Genomic DNA, 24,436 nt, shown 5'->3' with positions numbered 1-24,436 from the left:
GGATGAGGCACGCCAGAGGTTCCATTGCCAGCGTGAATAAAAGCGGCGAGAGGGGGAATCCTTGACGGGTGCCTCTGCAGATGGGGAATGCTTCTGAGAGGGCGCCGTTGGTCAAAACCCTTGCCTTAGGACTCGAGTACATGACTCGGATAAGGTGTCGGAAGTAGGGGTCGAAGTCCATCGTGGCCAATACATCCTCCAAGTAGCCCCAAACCACCGTATCAAAGGCCTTCTCAAAATCTATCAGCAGCAGGGCCAAGTATGGGGTGAGCAGGTGGCGATGGGCTAGGGCAAGGTGGAGGCGCCGTATACAATGCAGAGTACTGTGATCGGGCATAAAACCGCACTGGTCCGGGTGGATCAGCTCATGTAGCAAGGGGCGAAGACGCTGCGCCAATGCAGTAGCGAAGATTTTCATTTCAGTATAGATGAGAGAGATTGGGCGATATTCTGTGCAGGAAAGGGAAGGGGGTGGTTTTCGGAATGACCCCTATGGTGGCCACGTTGGTCTCAGGAGGAAAAGATCCAGACTCTACCACATGTTGAAAAAGGTAGACAACACGAGGAACCAATACGTCGGGGTAAGTCGCATAATATTACTGCAGGAAACCATTAGTTCCCAGTGTCTTCCCTGAGTTGAGTAGGGAGATGGTGCACTGGCCCTCCTCAGGAGTAAGGAGAAGGTTGAGGTCCGCCGAAGCGGTCTGGGGTAAACTAGGGAGGTGGGCTCCAGTTCCGTTCAGCAGGTCGGCTAGGGAAGCCCCGGGGGGACGGGCAGAATAGGGCTGAGAATAGTAGCCCGCTAAGGCTTGGGTGAAAGCCACCGAGATACAGTGGTGGGAGCCCGCGGCGTCCCGGATTTCAGGAATAATTCTATTCGCTCTGGGGTAGGCGACCAGATTATGAAGCAGCTTACCATTTTTGTCACCCCATCCGTGCCACGGAGGAGCGCCAGAGCATCTTGGCTGAATTCAGGGAGATCTGGGGGATCTCATCAAGGAGCATCGCCAGTTGTCTAGCTGAGTGGGCGTCTTCTGTATCACACGAGGTCACCTCCAGCTGCGCTGCTTTTGCCTCGAGTGGGATCAAGCGTGTGTTCTGCTCCGCCTATTTCGCATGGACCAGGCCTCTTGTCACTCCACGCAGGGTAGCCTTGGTGGCCTCCCACAGTGTGCCCGCAGAGGAAACCGAGCCCGTGTTGTTCAGAAAATAGTGTTTCAGCTCCACCGCAGGCGCGTCCCTGAGGTCCGCGTCTTGCAAAAACTACACATTGAGCTTCCATACCGAGCGCAGACCCCAAGAGGTGTGTCTCAGGTGAAGAGAGATAGCGGAGTGGTCCGAGATTCCCCGTGGGAGAATAGAGACACCAGAGACTAGCTGGTTGGCGGGAAAAAGGAGCAGGCCAATACGGGAATGGGTATGGTAGGCCGCTGAGGTTTGAGTATACTGCTTCAGGCGGGGGTGGCAGATCTTCCACGCATCACACAAACCGAGGGTAGACGACCAGTCCGATAGTCGTTTTGAACAGGCAAGGCGTGATGAAGAGGGATCACCTGTGGCATCGAGCCTGTCCGAGCAGAGTTGGTGTAGGCACTAAGGATTCAGCTGAGGCAGAGAGGTTACACACCAACCCAAGGGGAGCAGGGGGCTACTCGACACAGCAGACGATCCCCAGGCTCAACCCCAACCACCAGGGAACGTACTGATGGAGGACCAAGACCCTCTCCCATCAGGGGTTCATGCAGGTTTGTTGGTGCCTTTACAAATCTTGGCCCCAGGGAAGCTCTCCAGTTGATTTCACCAAGCAGCCTCGGCGTCCCCATGTGGGGTGGACCAGGAGGTGAAGGCCATGGAGGCCCCACGGCCACTAGTTGTTTCTCTCCAGGACAGCCCTCTGGCCTGGAGAGACGCCTCCCGGATCTGGAAGTTGCACCTCATCCGCCGGCCCCCGCGGACGCCGGGCTGGCACCCAGAGTCCCTCAGCTCCCGTCCTAGACGTTGGCACAGCGAGCGCAAGAAGCGTGGGGGCGAGGGCTCAACAGCGGAGCCATTCCGGTCGGGCAGAGCAGAGCAGCGTACAAGAGCCAGGCCAGCCACTGCAGGAGATCGCAGGTTGAAGGGGGCGCCGCACCGGTGTCCTCATGAGTCAAAGATGCCGCCTTCACTGCAGCACCTCAGGGGAGGCCGCCATCTTGGGGCCCTGGGGTGGCGGGAGAGTAAAGACCAGAACTAGGCGCCGGAGGCTCGGAATCGCCAGACAAGTAGACCGGAGCGGTCCCATCTGCACAGGGAGCCACCACAGGAAGGAGGAAGAGCGGATGGCTGCTGTTAAGCAGAGGATGCAAGGCGGATGACGGAGGGGTCCGAAGCACTCTTAGAATGCGACTGCCATCTTGACGCCTCAGGCCACGCCCCCCATTAAAGAATCTTAATAGCATTGTTGTGACTTTCATAACCAAAAGAAAGTGGGAGGAATAAAAAGTATTACATAGAGTCAATAAAGTTAAACAGAGCTACTAGACTGAAAAGAGCATACATTAAGATCTGTAATCTCTAAAGTTAAGGTACATTTTTTGTGTGGATGTCAAATGGCTTTAAGACATACCTCGCCTCTTTGCAATCTGTAGATATCCTGAAGATAGGTACTGCTCCATATCCTCTTGAAAGGCTTCTTCAAAAAACTTTTGACGCTCCTTTAATTTCATCTGTTGAGCATGCTCCATGTTCAATATTTTCTGGTTATGTTCCGCATCTAATTCAGCTGAAATTTCAAAAGACACAGTAAAGTGTTACAGTGAATTTGATTTTTGGATGAAAGCATGTTCTTACAAAAACTAGCAGCCATGCACATTTTGTACTGCACTGCACATAGGTGAGTGAACATGTCTACATATGAACTCACTAAAATGAAGTCTGCATGTGCTTCAGATGGACATAGATTCCAGCGTTTACTCTTTCACTACACTTTTGAAAGATGCCATCAGATGTTCGTCATTATTGAAAATCAAAGTTTACTATAGCACCTTGTTGAAAATCATGAGCTTGAAGCTATGTTGTGAAAAGGCAAGGTTATACTACATTCACCAAATATCATATGTTGGCCATTGTTATGGTTCAAAAAAACAAAGTACTTACCTTCTGTAATGCCCTTTTTGGTCCAGACTATCTGACCACAGATTCCTCACCTTTCAAGTATTTCTCAGGGTTCATACTGGATCCGGAAACTTTTGAGCTGTACCTCTGCATGCCGGGTGGAGGCACCATGTGGCTCTACACTGACTGTGTTCTGCTCAGGAAATGACGTGTGGGCCTCTACATAGGCGTCACTCCTGCGTACTGTCAGCTGCTTCTGAAGCGGCCTGTGCCCTAAGACGCAGAGCCACAAAAGCAAACTGGCTTTGACCAGTGTGCAGATTCCTAGATTTGGGATCTTAATATAGGTTAGGGCCCAATTCACCGAACAAGGAAAATGGGAGGCTTGATAAGAAATCTGCAGTTAGATAGAGTCTCTACTTTTAAGTGTTTTACTAAATGTAAGTAACTTCTACTGATGGCGACTTCTAACTGCAGATTCCTCACCTTTGGAACAGATACTTGAGCAGTACCTATTAAGAGGCAGGCTTGTGAATTTTTCCAAACCAACAAGTCCTGTAGAACAGCAACTCCACCTGCCAAAGCAGTGGTAGAATCTTTGGCCCTGGTGGAATGGCTTGCAGACCTTCCGAGGGCTGCTTTTTGGCCAATGTGGAGCAAATATTGATGCAGAGTACCATCCAGCAGGTGAAAGTCCTCTTCTTTATGGCCTTGCTCTTTTCATGGCACCTAACCCACCTAATCTTTTCTCAGTGCTCTTTAAGGTCCAAGCAATGGAGTCTCTCCTCCTCCTTAGAGAAGTGAGGGAGTGCATAAAACCACCAGCAGGGGGATAGTTTGAGCGACATGGGACGTAGTCACAACTTTTGGCAAGAAGGGTGATCGCATCGGCAGAACCAGTTTGTCTGGGAAGAAGGTTGGTGTAAGGTGGGTTAAACCAGAGAGCCTGAAGCTCACTCACTCGATGATGAGGAACACCTTCCTGAGGGTGAAAAGAGGCAAAGGACAGTTGTTAAGTGGCTCTAAGGGAGAGCCCATTAAGTCAGTACCAAATTAAGGTCCCACTTCAATATGGCGAAAAGAAAAGGTGGAAACAAGTGTTGCGAGATCTTTTAAAAAACGCAATTCAGCCAATGATTTAACAATGAGGGCTAGGCCGGCAACCACAAAAAGGCCAAAAGGTACCCCTTAACTGTGCCCAAATCAAATCTTTTTCCAGGAAACGATAAAAGGAACAGAACAGCAGATAACTTGGCCTGGAGGGGGTCAATGTGAAGTGTGCTGCAAGAAACCACAAATCTGTCTCAACGACAAGTGTATATGGTTTTTGTCAAGGGGTGCCTGGCTGTCAAGAGGACATCAACCACCTCTGGGGAAGGTTGAAGGTGTTCAGCTTTTGTCTGTTTATCTTTATGCTTGAAGGTGGAGATTACAATGGCGTAGAACCTCGCCCCATTATGGCAACAGCAGGTCATGCTGGAGGGGCAGCCTGATCGGAGGACAAATGCTCAAGCCCCAGAGTTCTGCATACCCTACTGTCAATGTCAATCTAAAGCCACTAGGATAACTTGGGCCCTTGTTCCTGATCTTCAGAACTCGAGGCAGGAGTTTCGAGTTCCCGTCTAGGAGGAATCAGCCCCGTAGAGAAAGGTGTGTTGGAAAATCCAATGCACAGTACTGCTGAAATAGCACATTCTCAGCAGTAGCGAACAGCTCAAGCCAAGGCTCTCTCAATTTGCAGTAAATACCTTGCGTCACCTCAGGGTCTAACTGCCACTCATGATCCACTGGGGATCAATGGCCAAGTTAGTCTGCCATGCCATTAAAAGATCATGCCTGATGGTACACCACCAGAAAGATCCCTTGATGGCCCAGCGGTGTAGTGCCTCCTGGAACAGGGCCCAGGAAACTACATCACCCTGCTTGTTGCAATCCCACATGGTGGTGATGCTGTCCTTAAGCACCTGCACCAGCCTCCATTTTATGGACCGAAAGAAGACTTTCAGCACCAACTGGATGGCCCTAAGTTCCAGGATGAGGATATGAAGCTGGGCCTCCACTGGAGACCAGAGGCTTCTGATATTCACCTCTCCCAGATGGTCACACCAACCCAGAAGGGACACATTGGTCAGACTGCCCGCTCTGGGTGGGGTGGGGTAGAGAGCAGGGTCTGTTGCTGACCCAATCGTGGTAGAGCACCCATCGCTGCATATCTTTCACAGTCTCCTTCAAAATCTGGTCGGAGAGATACCCTTGATGTTGCTCCTGCTGCGACTTCAGATAATTCCCGCACAGCCCACATATGCCACCTGCACTGCTTGACCAGCAGTATGAAGGAGGCCAACAGTCATAGTAGCCTCAGAGTCAACCTCACAGAAATCCAAGACCGAGGCTAAAGATTAGACTTATACTCTGAATGTTATGGACTCTCCTTTCCGGGGAAAGGCATGAAACCAAACCGTGCAGAGATTTACTCTGATGAAGGGGAGCGTCTGAGAAGCAGACAGGTGTGACTTCAGCACGTTGATAGTGAACCCCAAAGATGACAGGAGGTTCACTTTCAAAAGCCACTCATCAAGATAAGGGAAGACTGGAACTCCTTACCTCCGAAGGTGTGCTGCTATGGCCACCATCACTTTCGTAAACATCCTAGGGGCATCGGTGAGAATAAAGGCGGTACAGTAAACTGACAATGCTCCTGTCCCACCACGAACTGCAGGAAGTTCCAATCGATCTGCAGGACAGGGTTATGGAAATGGACGTCCTGCAGGTCTAAAGTCACAATACAATCTCCACGGTCAAGGGCAGCCAAACCCAGGCCAGTGTGAGCAGCTTGAATTCTTCCTCCCAGAAGAAAGCGCTGAGAGGACACAGGTCTAAAATAGGACGAAGATCTTCGTCCTCCTTCTGCACCAGAAAGAAGTGGGAATAACAACCACAAACTACTTCTGGCACAGGCACCTGCTCAATAGCCCTTTTGGCCAAAAGGGCTTGCACTTCCTGTCATTAGACAGACAGATGGTCCTCCTCCAGTCACTCTGAGGATTGTGGAAGGTGCGAAGGAATGGCAATGAAAGGTAGGGTGTACCTCTTCAGGACAATCTGCAGGACTCTCTTGTCCGATCTGATGATCTGCCAATTCGGAAATACTCATTCGATCCTGCCTACAACTAGGTAGCTGTGCTCCACTAAGGGCATGCTAAAGGACTTCGGCACTTGGGGCGGAAGTAGATGCAGCGGCTCGCTGGCCCTGCCCATGGAGGCGGTAGATGCCTTGACCACGGGGGTGGCAGACGCAGTGGCCACAAAACTGCTGTGGATCTTGTTGGGCTGAATGGGCTAACGGTATGGGGTACCTCTGCTGAAACCACAAAAGGAACGGTGGGGCTGATGCGGCTGGCGACTTGGGGGCAGATTTGCCCAGACAGCGAGCAATGGCCCTGCTCTCCCTGATCTTCTCAAGACCAGAATCAGCTTCGTCTCCAACCAGGTGAGTCCCAATAAAGGCCATGTCCATAAGGGAATATTGGACATCGAATGAAAAAACAGTTGACTGAAGCCAGGCATGACATCGAATTGCAACACTTGTGCCACTGGCTTGTCCAATGGAATTAGTGGTTTCCATGCCACAACAAATCCTGAATTTGGCTGCATAACAACCATCTTGTATGGCCTGGATTAGAACAGGTCGGAGGTCTTCTAGGACACCAGGGAGGACTTGAGCCACAAATCTCTAAGAGCATGAAAATAGTATTCCAAAAGACAGCTGCCATTCACAGATCTGAGGGCCAAGCTGGTGCAAGACAATACAGTCTTCCCAAAGAACTCTAATCGTTTGGACTCCATATTGGGGCTTATTAGTCAAGCATATTCTGGTTCATCCAACTGGTAGACACCAGCACTACCATGATTTCAGGGTTGGGGTGCTGAAACAAAAGTGCAGGATTGCCTGGAGTAGGGAAAGAGCTTCTCACAGTCTGGTGACTGACTGGGGAGCCAGAGCAACGTCTGACTCAAGCCCTCAAAAGGGTATCTGAAGGCCTAGAGGTTAGATGTTTACCCTGGCTGGAGCACGTCTGTTAAAACATTGGTTTGACCTTTAAGGTCAGGAGCTGGAAGTCATGAACTTCATCCGCCCTATGCATGACCTTGGCGTTAGAAGTGTTCTCTTCAGGAGCAGGACCAAGGGGTGAGAGAAGCCCAGACTTAGAGAAGCATCAAGACAACTGGCAAAGGTCATCAAACGAATTTTCCTCATAGTATGGTTGCCTAATCTCATATTCAGCATCATACTCGCTGTCAATCTGTGTCAAATAAGAAATTAAACATGTGCCCTTCCTTGTGGGGGCGGTGGTGTTTCAATGGAAGCAGAGTGTCCAAGTCGGAGTAGCACAGACAGATCACAATGGGCACCTCATCCTCTGGTGTTAATGGAGTCAACATCGGTGTCAATGCTCCGTGGAACTGACATGGCACCGGAATGGGAGCCGGAGGAAGCTCAGTGCTGGATTCAGATCCTCCAACTGGCACCAGCAGTGCCCCAAATGGAGGGCCTCTAGGCTCCATGGAGCCCAAAGACGCACAAGAGGGTGTCGGTAAGGATCCGAAGAAATGGAGAATGACCTTACAGATTTCTGTGATCTGCCTCTGTGTTGCAGACAGCTCCAGAAACTCAGGATGTGCCGGTACAAGTTGCGGGATAGGCTTCAATGTCAATCGACTTCAAGAGAGAGCTCGAGAGGCATGTTGACGCCCTAGCATCTTTCTTTGGACTAAGAGAGTGGAAGGATGGGGCAGAGTCCTGCTTGGGTGTTTTATGTTTTTTCTTCAACTTTTTCAAGGACTTGGAGCGTGAGGACGACCAACCTCGAGAAAGCCTCCTGCGACTTCTGGACTGTGAACAATCCTTCGACTTGGACCAGTCTTGTTGCTGAGACATCCAGTGCTTGGTGACAGAGTTTCAAATAGTGGTCTCATATGGCTTTCCGATTTATCGACATGCAGTCACTGCAGGCCTTACGGTCATAGCTCACCCTCAGGCACCACGGACAGATGAGGATCTGACACAGATATTTGTTTGCGACAGTCCTCGAAGGATTTAAAACCAGTCCGTTTGAGAAGTGACATTCAACTTTCACACTGGATTTTAGAATTTCTGAGGTAAACGTGTTCCAAGAGGTAGTTCTGGATCCACATCTGGTGACACAGAAAGAAAGGAACTGATGTCAGTGTGCGAGAGCGGCTCCTATATGGGCCTAGCATGTCATTTCCGGTGGGAAAGGCGTCAGCGCAGAGCCGCACGGTGTTACCCACTAGTGCACCAAGGTACTGCTTAAAACTTTCAGGTAATATTTTAAAAAGTAAGAAATCTGTAGTTAGAAGTTTCTATCGGAAATTGCTTTGCTTGATCAAACATGCAGTAGTTTCATAACCAACTGTCGCAAAATGTGCCTAGTTATTTCACTGCAACTTTACGGATATTGGGTACCCTCAAGAGTGTATCAATACCCTAAAGGTTTCGTAACAAGCACATTGATAGCCCGGTTTCCAAGTTTTTTGCCAAAGCCCCAGATTATCAGAGACTGAGCATAGAACTGTTCGAACATCACCAGTTTACATAAACTATCAAAAGAGACGGAGTCCACCCGAGCACAAGAATAGAATGGAATTAAAGAAGTTTCAATTAACTGACAAGAACTGCAGAGGCAGCTGGGCACATGCTCAGAAACTTGTACACTTTAATTACTCGGACAGAAAATTCCATACCCCACAACGTTTGGCAACACAAGGTCTTGGGGATACCAGAGAAGCCTGGAAGAGACACTTATGCATGACCAAGGACAGACTAACAAAAGTACAGCTCTAATTATTCAAAATTCATACAAGTAAAAACAAAGTTGCATATTGATGATATAAAGGGAATTGATGTTATACATTCTGTAAAAATGATTACATCACAGGAAGTGATGTCAACGACATGAGGGAACGGTAAAAAAAATGGAAAGTGATTAAAATAACATCGATACCACACTATAAAAATACATACTGAAAATAAAATTGCTCTGAATGTTTAATAGGTACTCTTCTCTGGGTAAAATGTATTACCGCCAAAATGTGGCATATTGGTCTACTGTGTGCAGAACGTTCCCTCTCCCCAACCCAAGGAGATGGACTAGAGTACACCCAGTGTCACCGGGACCTTTCTGGTTGCAAACAAACCTCACAAATTGAGTTTAGGTTCCATTCTTACTCAACAGGGGCGGTATTCAGACAGGTGTTAGAAACAGCTCAACTCGATCTCTAATTCTGTGAGTAAAATCACATTTCTAATTTTTATTTGCATTCATTAGAGTCTTGGCGTTTAAGTGAAGAATGGAAAAATAGGAAGGGAAAGAAAAAAGGAAAAGTAAGTAAAAAAAATAAAAAATAAAAAGTTAATTAACAGAGTTGGCAGCCCATGGACAGTGGATTGCTTAATCACGCAGAACGGTGGGAACATTCCAAAGGTGCTCTTTTTGATTATCCAGCCTGGGCCATTTGGGAAGAGTTCTCCTTCCGTTTAGCCTTCAATGGGGGACAGTAGGACTAGATAGCTACAGTTCTCTGTAGTAGTTTGTTCTAGACTGAGCGTCAGAGACATTGTGATTTTTTGGCTGTGCTGGATTTTCATACCGTTATCTCTGCTATTTCTCCGGAGGAATGGGTCACTTAGCTTGTCACTTCTATCTGACTGCACATAGGCCACTTTTTCATCAGCTTCTTTGGACTAACTTTGCATTGGCTGCTTTTATAAGTTTGTATCTACGCAAGCAGAAAATACTTGAGGGAATGTCTTCTTTTATTCTGAAGATTCAGGTGTAAGAGTCTCTGCACGAGAAGCCTCGGTTTTGGGAAGAAATCTTTATTAAGGGCAGATCAGTTCTATCCAAAGTAAACAACTGTCCATTGTCCAATGATGCCAGGGGGGGGGGGGGGGGTATGCATGGCCTTTTGTGGAAGATGCTGGGCTGTAAGAGTCTTTTAATCTGCTAGATTTCTCTAGCACTTAGCTCATTTTGCAAGGTTCAAAGTGATCTTTATGTACATCCTTGAGAAGCTGCTGTTCCTCGACAGGAGCACCTTTGGGTGTCCCGGTGATGGATTTCTGGGGAATAAAGGTTCTTTTAGCAGCTCTGGAGTGAGTGTGAAGGCCTTTCACCCAGCAAGCATTGATCGGAGGGCGTGTTCCTGCTCAGCAGCATTTTGCTGCATAAAGAAGCACTCTATTGTTTCCCTTTTTTGCTAACATATTTCTTTACTGGCATTTCAATGGCAGCAACAAAATATGTTTGCAAAAGAAAATGCTGCATAGAAAACTTCAAGATAAAGAACAGAATATAACAAAAAATAAAAGGTGATGCAATATAAATGAGATCCTACGTAAGTAAGATATAACTATTCCACCACACTACATTTCTTGTCCATGTAAATATCAAGACATCAAGATATACCCCTGACTAAGAAATGCGATGGGGGCAGTATAATAACAAGAACATGCATGGAATTAATGTAAAAACCTAGAATTTTAGACCGATAAACATAAACCCATAACAATTCTGTTACATTCAAGCACTGATCTGAAACCATGTGTTCTGAATCCCTTGATGCGTGAAAAACATATGTTTAAAATTAACAACAATGAATTATTGCGAGAAGGACACTTGCACAGACACCCTCAAAGCTCACTATTTTAAGTCACAACAACCTGGAAAAAGGGAGATGTCTACTAAAATGTGAAGAGTGTCACACTGTACACAACTAACACTAATGCCTACAATAAAGTACAGGGGGCGAAAAACAAACAGGAAAGTACTCTGAACATGGGAAGCCTGATAGGTTTCCTCTATAATAATGGAGGTGGCTCCCCTCGCCACTATAATTTCATAAAAACACAATTGTGCAAGTCACTGGGGAGTTCCATACCCTTTATAAGGTTATGAACAGCCAAGGTGACTTGCAATATCATTAATATGTACGACAGGGGTTAATTTATCCCATATAATACATGGCCACGCCATTATCTTTCCCACAAACACCTGGATCCTTTCTAGCTCTTTCATTTGAAAGACAGGGCATGTTTGCAAACATGAAGAATACACATAGAACCTCTAGTGAAAAATTAAACACATCAAAAACCTGTTAGAGATTTGTTGAAAAAGATATTAGAAACAGTTCAATACAAGTCAGTTTAAAAAACAAAGCTGCAGTAGTTCGGAATGTGTACATTCAGAAAGATTCTAACTTATCTATAATTATCTAAATAATGAAAAAAATATATGTTCTGTGTGCTAGTCACTGTAAACTAGAAAAATAAAGCAGAAGGGAGAAAAGCAATGTTTCAATTTCCTTGCTTTAAACAGCTGCTCCTTGACCTGACTGGCCTGCATTTCACCTCTGCTATCGGCTCTGGCAGCAGGCATTGTGATGTCAGAACTCGACTGTAATAACTTATTACAGTTGACTTTGCGCCACAAGTAGGCGATTATAAAGAGATTAGAGACAGGCGTTTATACAGGCCTTGCAGCATCCCACGTATTATACATTTATCAAGTTTTCCAGTCCACACTGAAAAGTTCAACATGGATAATTTAATCAGAAAGACTAATGATGAAAAAGGCAGAGTCGCCGGCAGTTAATAATTCATCGCCATTAAGAGATGAATTTTTTGACCTGTTGTGAGGAACGTCTTTGAAATACACAAGCTAATTAATCTCGTCTCCAAATAAATCAAGCACCGCAACAAGCATTCCCATACCGACAATCATGAGCACCAACCAATATCTTACCATCACTCCAACAGATGAGAAACATATCCTATTATGGCATAAAAGGCCAAACTGTGATGTGATCATTCCAGCAGCTACTTCCGACCATAGAGCAAGCAGCTGTCAGAGGGAAGAGGCATGAAGACAAAGGGACTCTTCCTCAAGGAAGAACCAATCGTCTGTTTTAAACCGAGCACGTAGGCAAGCAACCACGAATCTGCAGTATCCAACCTGCTGCTGAGGATGTCCCCTCCATCCCTTCCTGCCTTCTTGAAATAACTCTTGCTGCTTCTGCTATTTATACTCTCACTGACAAACGCTTTGTTTTTACAGAACACGAATGACTTTGCTGGAGAATCAGTTCCGCTCTGTTTAAAACAAAACGCGTCTGCAGGGCCTATTACTTGAAATTACCATCAAAATCCCCAAAATGGCCTGCAACGTTTATGTCAGATGTAATGATTATCTTCAAGAGGAGCCAAAGGAAATTTCATGACATTCAGGAAAGCCTCCGGGGAAACTATGGACTCTAATAATAACTCAGAACTGCTAGTGGGATTGGTAGCTTCGCCAGGCTCCCAGTGTGCTGCTTCGCATTGTACCACTAAGCAAGCAGGACTGGGCCAAGGTATAGCTTTTATAAAATGAAGCAGGCATTTATAGTTCATCTATAGAGATCTGTACTCTTGAATTATTACCTCTTCACACCACTCTACCTACCAGGCCAATCTTTTAGATATGTTCTCTCTGGATGGAAAATTCCTGATTACACCCTCCAAATTCTCATAAAGGAACATTCATGGTGTGTTATTTAGAAATTAGACTGTACCGGTGTTCTCCAGAGATTGCCACATGTTGTGTCACTGTGTCAAAGGACTTTACCTCCAAGCCACTTCTAATGCATACCATAGCTCTAAAATAACCACACACGTTACTAGAGTGTGTACAGGTCATATTAATTGAAAATTCACATGCAGACTGAAATGGGGCAGGGTAAGGTATGCAGGAAGAGGAGGAGAAAGGCAGGTCCTCCAACCCTCCAACCCATGAGTGTTGACTGAGCCACAGGTTCTCCTGGTGGATTCTATACAGGGGGAAGTGTTTCTTGCAGCCCACCGCCTATCTTGTGTTGGACACGGCAGCGGTAGATGTTGCTTTTGCATTTTTAAAGAGTGACTGCAGCTGCAGGGACATAATGTCTTGCACTCTTCAAACCACCTGAGTGGTGTTGGTGATATGCGAGTCTTAACTGAGGTGCTGTTGATGAGCTATTTTGACAGTACAGATCACCCTTACTATATGTTCCCTGTCTCCTTGCCATTGGGACAATTCCGACCTACTAGTTTTCCCTCATGTTCTAGTATCCTATCCCTGGTATTCCCAACCCTGCCACACTGCATCAGTTACCCTGATCAATGCTATTTGCGCCCAAGCCCATCTGTCCCCTAGTTTGACAGTCTAAAGGGCTAACACCTTGGCTTTGGGCTGCAGAACCAATCCCCATCGTGCCTATAATGTTTGAGCATTAGCTTAGCCGAACCTGTGGTGCAGGTGCTGTTGAGACAACTACTTGACAGAGTACTGCATGTTAGGTCTTTTACTGTAAAGCGCAGCATACACCACTTTCACGGCCTCTTAAAGCTTTTGGGCGTGCAGCATCCACGTTAGTGTCCGCTGCTTGTGGTTTATTTCAGTGGAGGGTCTCTGTAAGGGCGGACAAATCAGTTAACTATCCACCAAACATATATATGGGCTGTCAGTGGGTCTTGTGTTTTGTTACAGTGTGTGTTCATGTCTCTTAGTGTTAATGCGTTCCATGTCCCTGTGTTTGGTGTGTCCTCAGTAATCACTCAGAGAAGGCTACAAACACAGATACTCACTCGCCCCTCATCTCTAATAAATTCATTTACGTGCTGAATTTATTTTTCATGGTGGGGGAGGAGTAAAATATTCTTCTTGATTTCCGGTTGCCAGACCCAGAATTCAGTGTCCCGGCCCACACTAGCCGGTGCCCCTGAATCTGGAGATCCGTGTCAGACATTAGTTTTATGCATGACATAGCACATCAACAATTTCCAGACCTCGGGATAGGAAGCCGAGCATTATAGACGTCACTGCCGAAAAGGGACTGAAAGTAACAGCATGGTGGAAAAGGTCACTGAAGCATGCTGAATCTGTGAGGATGGTCTGGGAGAAATTTCTTATCTATCAGCACTTGTACTAGAATGACTGTTATTCCTAAAAACAGGCATCCTAGAGGTCCAAGGAACAACAAACAATCCCTTGCATTGAAGGCCAGCAGTACTTGGCTGATGGACATCTGAACGTGTCCTGCCGAATGAAGAGCTTCAAAAGGAGGGGGTCTTCTTAGGAACAAAGTAGTAAATGGAATAGAATCCCATGCTCCTTTCCTCTAGAGGCACCACCTCTACGGGCCTTTTATCCCACTGAGAAAAAACTTTTGCCTCTAAAATCGAGGAGTGTACCAGAGAGAATGTCCTGGTGAAAGGGAAGTGGTGTGGTGGAAAGGGTAGAACAGGAAGGATAGGATGTAGCCCTTGCAGATTATCTGGATGTCCCACTGATCTGTGGTAATTGTTTCAAAATAGGAGACCCTACTACTTTGGAGACTACGGAGCCAGTGGAAGATTGTGGGACTGGATCTGCTACAGTTGTTGGTGATGGCTTCCATTGATTCACCACTACTCGAAAAGAATGTTACATTTGACGTGGCATTTGGATAGTCTGAGGAGTATGTCTCTACTGGGATTGTTGTGCCCAGAATGAGCCCCTAAATTTCCTGTACTGTTGGTGGAACTGCCTTGTAGGGGAGGCTAGGGCCAGCAAGCCGAAACAATCTTTTCTTGAAGCACTGCACTGGAGGAGTTGGCCTTCTCACCAAATAAGTGCTTGCCATCAAAGGGCATGTCCATAAGTGTGATTTGGGTATCTCCATAGAAGGGCAAGTAAAGTATCCAAGCTCGACGGCACAGGGCAAGAGCCGTGTCCATGGATCAAGACTCTGTCCTCTGAATCTAAGCTGCACTTTAGGATTTGTTTGGAAGTATACAAACCACTGTTGTCCAGACTAGAAAGACTTTAAGGAGACCCAAGTGAGTAATAAGTCTGTTTAGCTAGCTTGCACAGGGTGTGGACAAAGTGGGCTCCAATGCATTTGGCACACTATGTGCAGAGGATGAGACTGTCAAAAGCAAAGAATTTTCATCTCACAGAGTGCAAGCTTTTAGATTCTAAGTCTAAAGGGGCCCATGTGAAAAGCACTTGGCTCAATTTTGCAGAGAAGGCTTGGGCTCCAAGACTTTTCAGTGAAGAGTGTGATGACAAGAATTTCATATGACATGGAGCAAGCCTGTGCCAACTAGATATTGGTCCGTGTACTGTTGGGCCCAAGAAGGGTTCTCCCTAGCAGCCAGAATAGGCTCTAATCATGCCTCACTGAAGAGTAGCAGAGGCTCTGAAACTCGAGAGGAAGACTGCAAGATCTCAGTTAAAAACATTGGATTTCGACTTAACCATAGAGCAAATCACAATGCTTATGTTGCTTTTTGTATGACTGTAGTGAACAAAGAGACTTCATCCGAGGGAAGGTCAGAGGTCCAAGGAATATCCCATTCTGCAACCACTTGCATTTTCTAAGTCAAGCTGCAGGCTAGCGTCAATGTAAGAGACCAGCGTCAGTGTAAAAGGGAAGGAGGTTTTCAGCCTCCAAGTCATTGTCTTCTGTACAGCCATAATCCTTATTAGGCATTGTAAGAGCATCAGTCAGAGTTTTTCATCAAGGCAGATGTTTCGGCCATGGGATGGGACTTTGCCAAGAACTTGTCATCAAAACAGGCCCTAATAATCTCTTTTGCCACTTGGATGTTATCAGTCAACTTCGAAGCGAGTGGCAAAATCTGCTCCAGTGTCGAACATGACACAGGGGACAGCTCCTTTAGGGGAATTCCTTTTTTAGAGGTATCACAGCCGGAGCCTGTAGTAATGCAGAGTCAAGTAGCATCAGAGTTGGAGCTGGCAGAGTCCCTAAGCTACACGATCAGGTCTATCCTTTGGGAGTCTCCCAGAAGGTAAATTATCTGCTGTAAGAGATGTAGAATGGGGAACCAAAAGGCTTTGACCGGGTCAGGAATGGGCACTAGAGTCAGAAACTTCAGCTTCATCTTTTTTAAATGTCAGAATCTGCTGTGATGACTAGGAAGAACCCTGCATTCAAGACACAACATGCAGATGGCAAGTGGGTCTAACAAACACATCTTCCAGAATCTGAGACAGGGTTCAAAACCTGAAATTTTAGAAAATATTAGCTATAATGTCAGTATAAAAGCTGAAGAATTTAGGAAATTAGAGCTCCAAGAAGACCCACATCAATGAGGCATGGAAAAGCAGGAATTGACACCAGCATGCATGAGGGCGGCATATATGCCACAATATTATCACTTCGAGGAAGGACGGAGTCATGTCTGAGGCTGCATGGTGCAGTGAGGCTGGTGTTCAACATGGCTAAAAGTTATTGCTATGATCTAGAGGACATTGGCGTAGATTCGAGTGGCGACAAGTAGCATACAGTAGAGTGGCATATAGTATATTTGCGTAGAGTGGAGTGGCGTTGAGTAGCATACAGTAGAGTGGAATGAAGTGAAGTAGATTGGTATAGAGTGGAGTGGCGTAGCGTACAGTGGTGCAGAATATAATGGTTCAGAGTGGGGTGCAGTAAAAAAATGTAATTCAACTTTGATGCAAATTTAGTATTTCACTCCTCAAAAACACTCTCAAGTTTACTGAACAGACTTGTAAACAAGCGAGTCATGAAAAGAGTTGAGATGATGAAGCCATATATCTTTTTACTTAATAATCAATCTTAGCAGATTGTATTTTGAATTTAGGAATCAACGATCTACATCTGAATGTAATGTAATCTTGGCAAAATTGAATCCCAAAAGGGGTTACACGTCACTCGGTCTGCAAAGTAACTTAGCTCCACAAGACTTAAATCACGATAATTGTGTGTTGAGAATTGAATATAGACGCCGTTTTTATGTAGAATGTTGCTAATAACATTACATTTCCAACAAATACTGGTTGTATAATCAATCCCAAAAAACTAACAGATTTATGGATAACAAGTTATTAGAAAGTTCATAAAAGTTATAAAAGTTAAGGTTTTTATTAACTGTAAAGGGTTTGCATGTTCACACTATTGAGACTTATCGAACAAATGCAATAAACGACTGATAGGAGGAAAGGTACATTGCTGGTCAGCACAGTGAACAGCGCCCTCTTGTGGACACTTTTTGACATACTATTCTCTTTTCCTGTGTCAGGAAATAAATGAAACGGTAAAGACTTAAAAGAGGTGGCTTCTGTTCCAGAAGATAAAGAAAACAAAGCAAAAAGAGCTAGAAAATTACAATGTTTATTTATTTATTTATTTACAGACTTATACCGCGCTAGGAACTCGACTCCCTGAGGAGTATCTCTGCGCCTTTGGCAACATCTGTGAACAAGAGCCCTGTCTGATGTGTATCAATTGCCCTATCAGAATTAGTAATTGAACAAGAAGGTTTTTAGTTTTTTCCTAAAAGGAAAATGTTCCTTACAAACTCTGATGTCATAGGGGAGATCATTCCAGAGCTTTGGACCAGCTACTGACAAAGCCCTTCCCCCTTGTCTGGACTTCCAAAACCTAGGGACACATAGCAATTCTTGATCTCCAGATCTCAGGGACCTTAAGGGGGTGTAGGGAATGAACTTTTTAGTCAGGTAGTCAGGACCTTTACCAATGAGGCATTTATGGATGGTGCAGCATGTTTTAAACAACACCCTCTGTTTCACAGTGAGCCAGTGGAGTTTATTTAATAGTGGCATTGAGGGAGTGCGGGCCGAGGCATTAAAAACAAGCCGTGCAGCTGTATTTTGCACGACTTGTAGTCTGGCCATAACCCCCTCATTGGCGGCTAGCAACAAACCGTTACAATAATCCAGTCTGCTCAGCACGAGCGACTGAATTAGTGTTTTCCTGGTGGTATCAGGTAACAGGGGAAATACCCGTCGGAGAAGGCCAATAACATGGAAACAGGAGCTTACAACTTGATTAGCATGATGTTTAAGGGCAAGCTCCTGATCCAGCTTAACTCCTAGGTCTTTCACTACCACTCTGGGTACAGGGACTGGGCCTAGATCTTGAGGCCACCAGTCAGGAGTCCATAATCGATTGGCTTCCCCAAAGAGCATAACCTCAGTCTTAGAGACGTTACACTGAAGGAAATTTGCTGCCATCCAATGTGCCACCTCTTTCATTCCCCGTGCAAAGGAGTTACGCACCTCAGGAGTCATGATTTTAAACGGGAAGAGGAGTTGAGTATCGTCTGCATACGAAACAGGGATAAACCCATGAGATCTCATGATGTTAGCTAGGGGTTCCACATAGATGTTGAAAAGCGTTGGGCTCAAGCAGGAGCCCTGTGGCACCCCCTTTAAGATCTCAACCTCCTCTGACTGGTAAGGACCCAGTATGACTCTCTGAGTGCGATTGGTGAAAAAACTCCTTAACCAGGCCAGCGCCTTGCCTTCCAGACCGATGTCAATTAGTCTGGAGGTCATGATATCATGTGTTGGGAACTGAACAGCTCTCGCCAGCCCATGTTGGGTGCATGGATCAAAACAAGGAGTGGAAAAGTGCTATAACGCGACCAGCGTTTACGGCATCGTATCACTTTTTGTAAACAAGGGAGGTGAGAGGGGTGAGAAGGAAAATGGACAAGGTGGGGTGGGAAGGGGAAGAAGCAACACGAAAACAAAAATCAATAAAAAAAATAGTACCTGGATCAGCGTGATCAGCGGTAGGAGAGCAATCAAGCTGAACTTAGTCCAAGCTCCAGCAGAAGAAGAAAAGGCGACAGCCGCAGGAGCTGCCCAATAAGGCAACAGCAAACGAGTGACAAATAAGCCAACCAATGTTAAGCAACAGGCCCTTAGTGTATACAATACGCCTTGCTAGCAGCGCATGCTGTAGCGGGCGAGACCTAAAAAGGAGGCTCAACTCTTGTTTAATTATGGGACCACCACTCGATCGCTGCATGACGGGCTTGGAGCATGAACAGCTTCACAGTGGATTGATTATTTGAGCAAAACAAAGTTGGAACTTTCACAACACTTCTACCATCGCTGATGGTCAAAAATTAAACCAGGGTTGACCACACAGACACAGGAAAGATATGGCACAAATCAATTACTCTTCTAGCATGTTAATTCAGGAAATCTAGTGTTTACAGACTTTTGCCTTGGCCACAAAATTGTATAGGACATGGAATGGCGACTGACCTGGTAGGTTTCCAAAGGTGGGCAGAGGTGATTATATAGCAATTAAAAGTACAAAAACCAACTTGTGGCAGTTTAAGGAGAGTTTGGCAGCAGTATATACTATCTTAAAAGATTACATCTAAGCATCACTTTTTTTAAAATCATGTTTTACGCTCAGTCCTCGCTGGAGGGAATTGTTATGTTGTCCTTGTCTGTGTGAATTAACATCAATAGAAGAAAGACGCATTTTGAATCATTTGTCTCTGAAGCTATTATATAACACCAGCAGATATGATGCAACACCCTATGAGCTTAATGACAACTCCATTTAGAGCTATGTTGTCAGTTGAATATAAGGAAATAAACTGATTTTTTTAAAGGTACAGTACAGCTTTGATCTTTGCATAAGGCGAAATTGAGCTCTATGTTTAAGCAATCTAAATATTAGGCTATCCGATGTTGCAGTGAACATATATATATGCTGCTGTGTTCTCTGGACATGCTGTGTCAATATTTGTACATTTGAAACTTTATTGTTCCCATCTAACACTGTATTGGCACTGAATTTAGTAGAAAACTGACTAGAGAAAGACTGTGATGTTGAGTTGACTATTAGCTGCATAAATGCCTGCAGTAAAAGAGTAAAACTGAGGACTAGGCTCCGCTTAGGCGCTAACATGCATGCGAAGCAGCGCGCTTAAATTAGTAAAGAGACCAACGTACACGTTGGTAGGCGTGTATAATACTTAAAGAACACTTGGTATTTGGGCAGCCACGCACGCCGAGTCTCAGTCCAGTCATTAACTATTCTGTCAACATGAAGTTAAGTGGGAACAATAAAGTTTCAAATGTAAAAATATTGACACAGCATGTCCAGAGAACACGGCAGCACCCTCTGTTTATTTACCATTCTTGTGATTTCACCATTGCATTGAAACAAAGTTTACTTGGACATGTATTGAAGTTTGAAACCGATATGAGGTAATATTGTGTTTTGGATTAAGAAAGGTGCATTTCTTTCTAAGTACGATGAAGTCTGTCTACACTTTCACTTAGTGTCACAAGTCATGTGATGTTTATTTAATGTATTGTGAAACACGACCTCAACACTTGTGAACATGAGAACTCGTGTTCTAGAAACGCGTTGAGTGGATCATTTGCTGAATAAATCAGCTTGAAGCAATTGGGTGCCCTGGACTGTTGTTTTGTTTCATGGAAATAATGGAAGTTGGATTTAATGGGTTTGGCTAACCCACCACGGCCAGCCGTCGTTTGAGGCTGGGGTTGAAGCGAAAAAACGAGTTTGGAGCATATTATATATCTTGCCTTTGACTTTTTTAATAAGGATTTCTGAAAATGTGCTACAATTTGACCAAACGTTTTCTGATAAATTCATTCTTGGCAACTCTGCAGCTGCAAATTAGCAGGGATTCTTGATTCGGTGCAACAGCCTGTAATGTTTCTATTTCCTCAATAAAGACTCCACACGTGGTCAGGGTCTAAACTCTATTTATTTAACTTACTAAGCCCTAAAGAGCGCCGAGCCGATCTGCCGTCCTTATCGGCTTTCGCGCCTCTAATGCGCAATGCGCGCGCAGCCACAATATGGCCGCCAGCACATCACGGCGTGACGTGCTACAACTAGAGCGCGACACCACAGATCTCCCCTTTTTCCAAACAATGACACTGTTAACTTACAGTCCGCCGTTCATGTCAAAGTCTCGAAACCTTGCCGGTTTCACCACCGCTCTACCCCTCCGGGTCAGACTCACCGGGGTGGACGGAGTCTCCCTCTCCTGAGTCTCTACGTCCGCTTCTCCACTTCCAAGCGCAGCCGCGCTTTCATCTCGTCTCCTCATGTCTCTTTCCCTCGCAGCTCCCTGGCTGCCTTCATCAGCTCTCTCTTCCTGCTGTTCTCCTCTTCTCACATCCAGCTCCACATCTGCTTGTTCCTGCTCCACGTTTCTTTCCTCCATGTCTTCTAGATCTGCTCCACCTTGGCTCCATCGTAGGACTCTGTTGCATCTTGCCATGCGATCCTGGGACCACACGTTTCCGTCGCTTAACAGAGCCGCTCTGCCAAACACTTCCTTGACCTGCATAGGCTTACTGTACTTGCTGTCTCCCTTTCTTTGTAGCGTGGCCAACTTTACTCGCACCCACTCGCCTCTTTCCAGGTCTGTCTCTTTCACATTTCTACGGTTGTTGTAGTGTCTCGAGTAGATGGCCTGTGCCTTTTCCAAATTGGCTTGCACCACTGCTGGGGACCACTCGCTCGTTATGGTTTTTTCCTTCCATACGCGGTTGTCCCGAGTGAATGGTTCATGACGCCTCAAAATTTGGAAGGGGATATATCCTGTCCCTGTGGGGGTGATTCTGTACGCCCACACCATGTGCCATATCGCCCTTTCCCAGTCTTTGTTGTTGGAGATAGCTGCCTGCACCGACCCCATCACAACTCTGTTAAATCGCTTTACCAGTCCATTTCCGGCCGGATGGTAGATGGATGTATGTTTGGCTAGTATACCATTCCTCTGCATGAAGTTGCTCCATTTTTCTGACCTGAATTGGGGGCCATTGTCGCTCAGGATAGACTTGGGGATGCCCTCTCTCACAAAGGTGTCAGACAGGAACTTGTTTTTTTTTTTTTTTGTAAGACGTTTATTAGTATTCAATAGAGCAGTACATATAGCGAAGCCTACAACCCTGGGGGCCGGCTGCAACATTGCGATGTATCGTAAGAGTAGAGAGATATTAAAGAAAGGTATACATTTCCTTCGACTGTAACCCTAGGAAATAAGTCATTAATTGCATCTTTCGTATCACGTGTGCTCATTGTTCAGTTATACCTTCAAATGACGTCTTGTTTTATCTTTTTTTTATAAGTAAACATTGTAACTCTGTAAACGGAACAGTTCTTATCGGTGTGTCCCAAATTGTTGGCTGTGTCGTCAAGTAGCATTCCGGTATCCACAGTACTGAAACCCATAAGATTTACTGTCAGACCTTGGAAGCGCGGCAATGGGATAGGGGTTAGCAATGTACGTGTTCGGTCTGTCTTTGCCGTGGTGCACGCCAGCCATTCAGAACGGCAGGGCCCCACGGACTGTCGATGGAGTGTGTGTGATGTGTCATACGGATAAATGATATAGCCAGACTGTGTATTGAGGAGACGTCACCTGCGTCTGGCCCCGTGGCCGGTCAGGCGTCTAAGTACGACTCTCGGGTGGGGCGTTTGAGGAAGAAAGGGCTATATGTGGGAGACAAGAGTCCGAAACAATGAACAGGGGAGTGTGTGCGGGAGGGGGGATGGGGGGGGAGAGTGTACTTGTGGGAGCGACGCCGCGAAAAGAGGCTAGGAGGATATTTTAAAATGCCATGGATTAGTGGTCCTTCATGTGGGTGTTTGTCCGGATCCACAGCCAGCGTGTCGGACGTATGGTACAGCCATTGCTCAGGGCGTCTGGGGGGGAGGCAAGCTTCCTCCAGTCCGTCAGCGCCATGTCTCCAGCGCTCCGAGTGGGTGAGTGTCGTGAGGGGGGAGTGCAGTCTGCGTCCTTGGCTTCGCCACGTCTACTCCAGCAGTGTTACCCCATTTGCGGTGATCCCTATATGAGACCTCTGGCCGTGCCCTTTCCCTGGAGGGATCTCATGATATCGTCCCAGAGTTGTGCAATCGGGAATTGTCTTAAGCCCGCTATCTCCTCCCGGTGGTGTGCCGTGCTTTCTGCTCTAGCCCAGTTGGTGAAGGAACCTACCAGTATTTAGGGATTGGCGGTTCTCTCCGTTTCCAGTATTTGGTGAGCAGCCGCTTGGCTGTGATGAGGCCTAGATCCCAGAGCCTAGCTTGTGTCTTATTGAGCTTAGTTCTTTTGTATAATCCAAGAATGCAAGCCTCCCATGTATGTGGCAGCCCTGGACCTGCACTACGTGTCAGGAGAGATGTCACCTTCCCCCAATATGTGGCTATAGAGGGGCAATGCCAGAGCATGTGCAAAATGTCCGCGCCTAGCAGGTCGCATCTGGGACAGGTGGCGGTGTTGATCATGAAGTACCTGTTGATTCTGTCTGGTGATAAATATGCCTGGTGTAGTATGTTTAACTGAATGGTCTGGAAGCGGGAGTTGCGTGGGATATTCACGGGGCTAGCTAGAACCAGGTTCCATTCCTTGTCCGTCCAATCCCTCCCTCGGTGGGCTGCCCATTTGTCCTGTATCGATTGTGTGGACCGTTGCGTGTGCATGAGGAGGGCCTGCGCCAGCCAGCGGATGATATGGGAGCCGTTGCCCATGACGTGTAGGTATTGCATTAGGTGGTGGTCAGACAGGAACTTTATGATGGTCTCTGTGTCCATCGCTTCATCCACTTTCAACTCTGGACATTTTGAGTATCTATCCATGAGGACGCACACGTATTTTTGAACTCTTGTTCATCCAGGATCGGGCCCAGGATATCCACCGACAACTCTTCCCACGGATTCTGCGGGGGGTCAAATTTTCCTATGGCTGGGCGTAGCAGTTTGAGTGTTTTATCTGCCCCATGGCACTGTAAACAGTCCCTGACGTGTCTTTCGGCTCGTACATCCATCCCTGGCCACCAGTAGTTTTGCTTGGTCTTCAACTTCATTTTTCCTATTCCCAAATGTCCTTCGTGGAGCATGCTTAGTAACTTGGGGATGAAGTTTGCCGGGGGGATGACCTTCTCTCCCCTGTACACGAACACTCCTTGGTCATCCATCGACAACTCCTCCCTTATCTCGTAGTATGGTTTGAGGTCCTCACTGGTCTGTCTTTTGTCTGGCCATCCCTTCGTGATGTATAATTTCACTTCCTTTATGGTCTGGTCTTCATCATACGCTTCTTTCCACTCCTGATTTCCGATTACTCTTTCTTGGTCTTCCGTGAGTGCTACCAGCTCTTCCATCCCTGCTTGGTCTTCCTCGCTCTGTTCCATGGCCGCCGCCCTGCTTAAGTAGTCTGCTACTCTGTTCCTGCTGCCTGGGATGTACTCTACATCGTATCTGAATTCTAGTAGTTTTAGGGTCATTTTCGAGATCCTGGGTGGGGCACTGGCATGTCCGCTGGATGTTAGTACTTTCAGTAAAGGCTTATGATCCGTTTTCAACTGGAACCGTGTGCCCCACAGAAATTGCCTGAATCTTGTCATTGCCCACACGACTGCCAGCATCTCTTTTTCTATCACGCTGTATTTCTTTTCTG

The 24,436-nt window shown here is 46.2% G+C and overlaps 1 protein-coding gene across 1 annotated transcript in view; it reads right to left on the bottom strand.

Annotated features, from left to right (window-relative positions):
• Positions 1–24,436, bottom strand: part of DTNBP1 (dystrobrevin binding protein 1) — a 491,566-nt gene that overhangs the window by 58,773 nt on the left and 408,357 nt on the right. The window contains exon 8 of the mRNA XM_086965159.1: positions 2,606–2,761. Coding sequence (XP_086821285.1) covers positions 2,606–2,761 — 156 coding nt within the window. The remainder of the gene's footprint in view (positions 1–2,605; positions 2,762–24,436) is intronic.

This window comes from Lissotriton vulgaris, chromosome 4_1, assembly GCF_964263255.1.
Source record: "Lissotriton vulgaris chromosome 4_1, aLisVul1.2, whole genome shotgun sequence".
Classification (NCBI taxonomy): Eukaryota; Metazoa; Chordata; class Amphibia; order Caudata; family Salamandridae; genus Lissotriton; species Lissotriton vulgaris.
The sequence above is the reverse complement of the archived record's forward strand: the minus strand, read 5'-3'. Positions and strand labels throughout refer to the sequence as shown.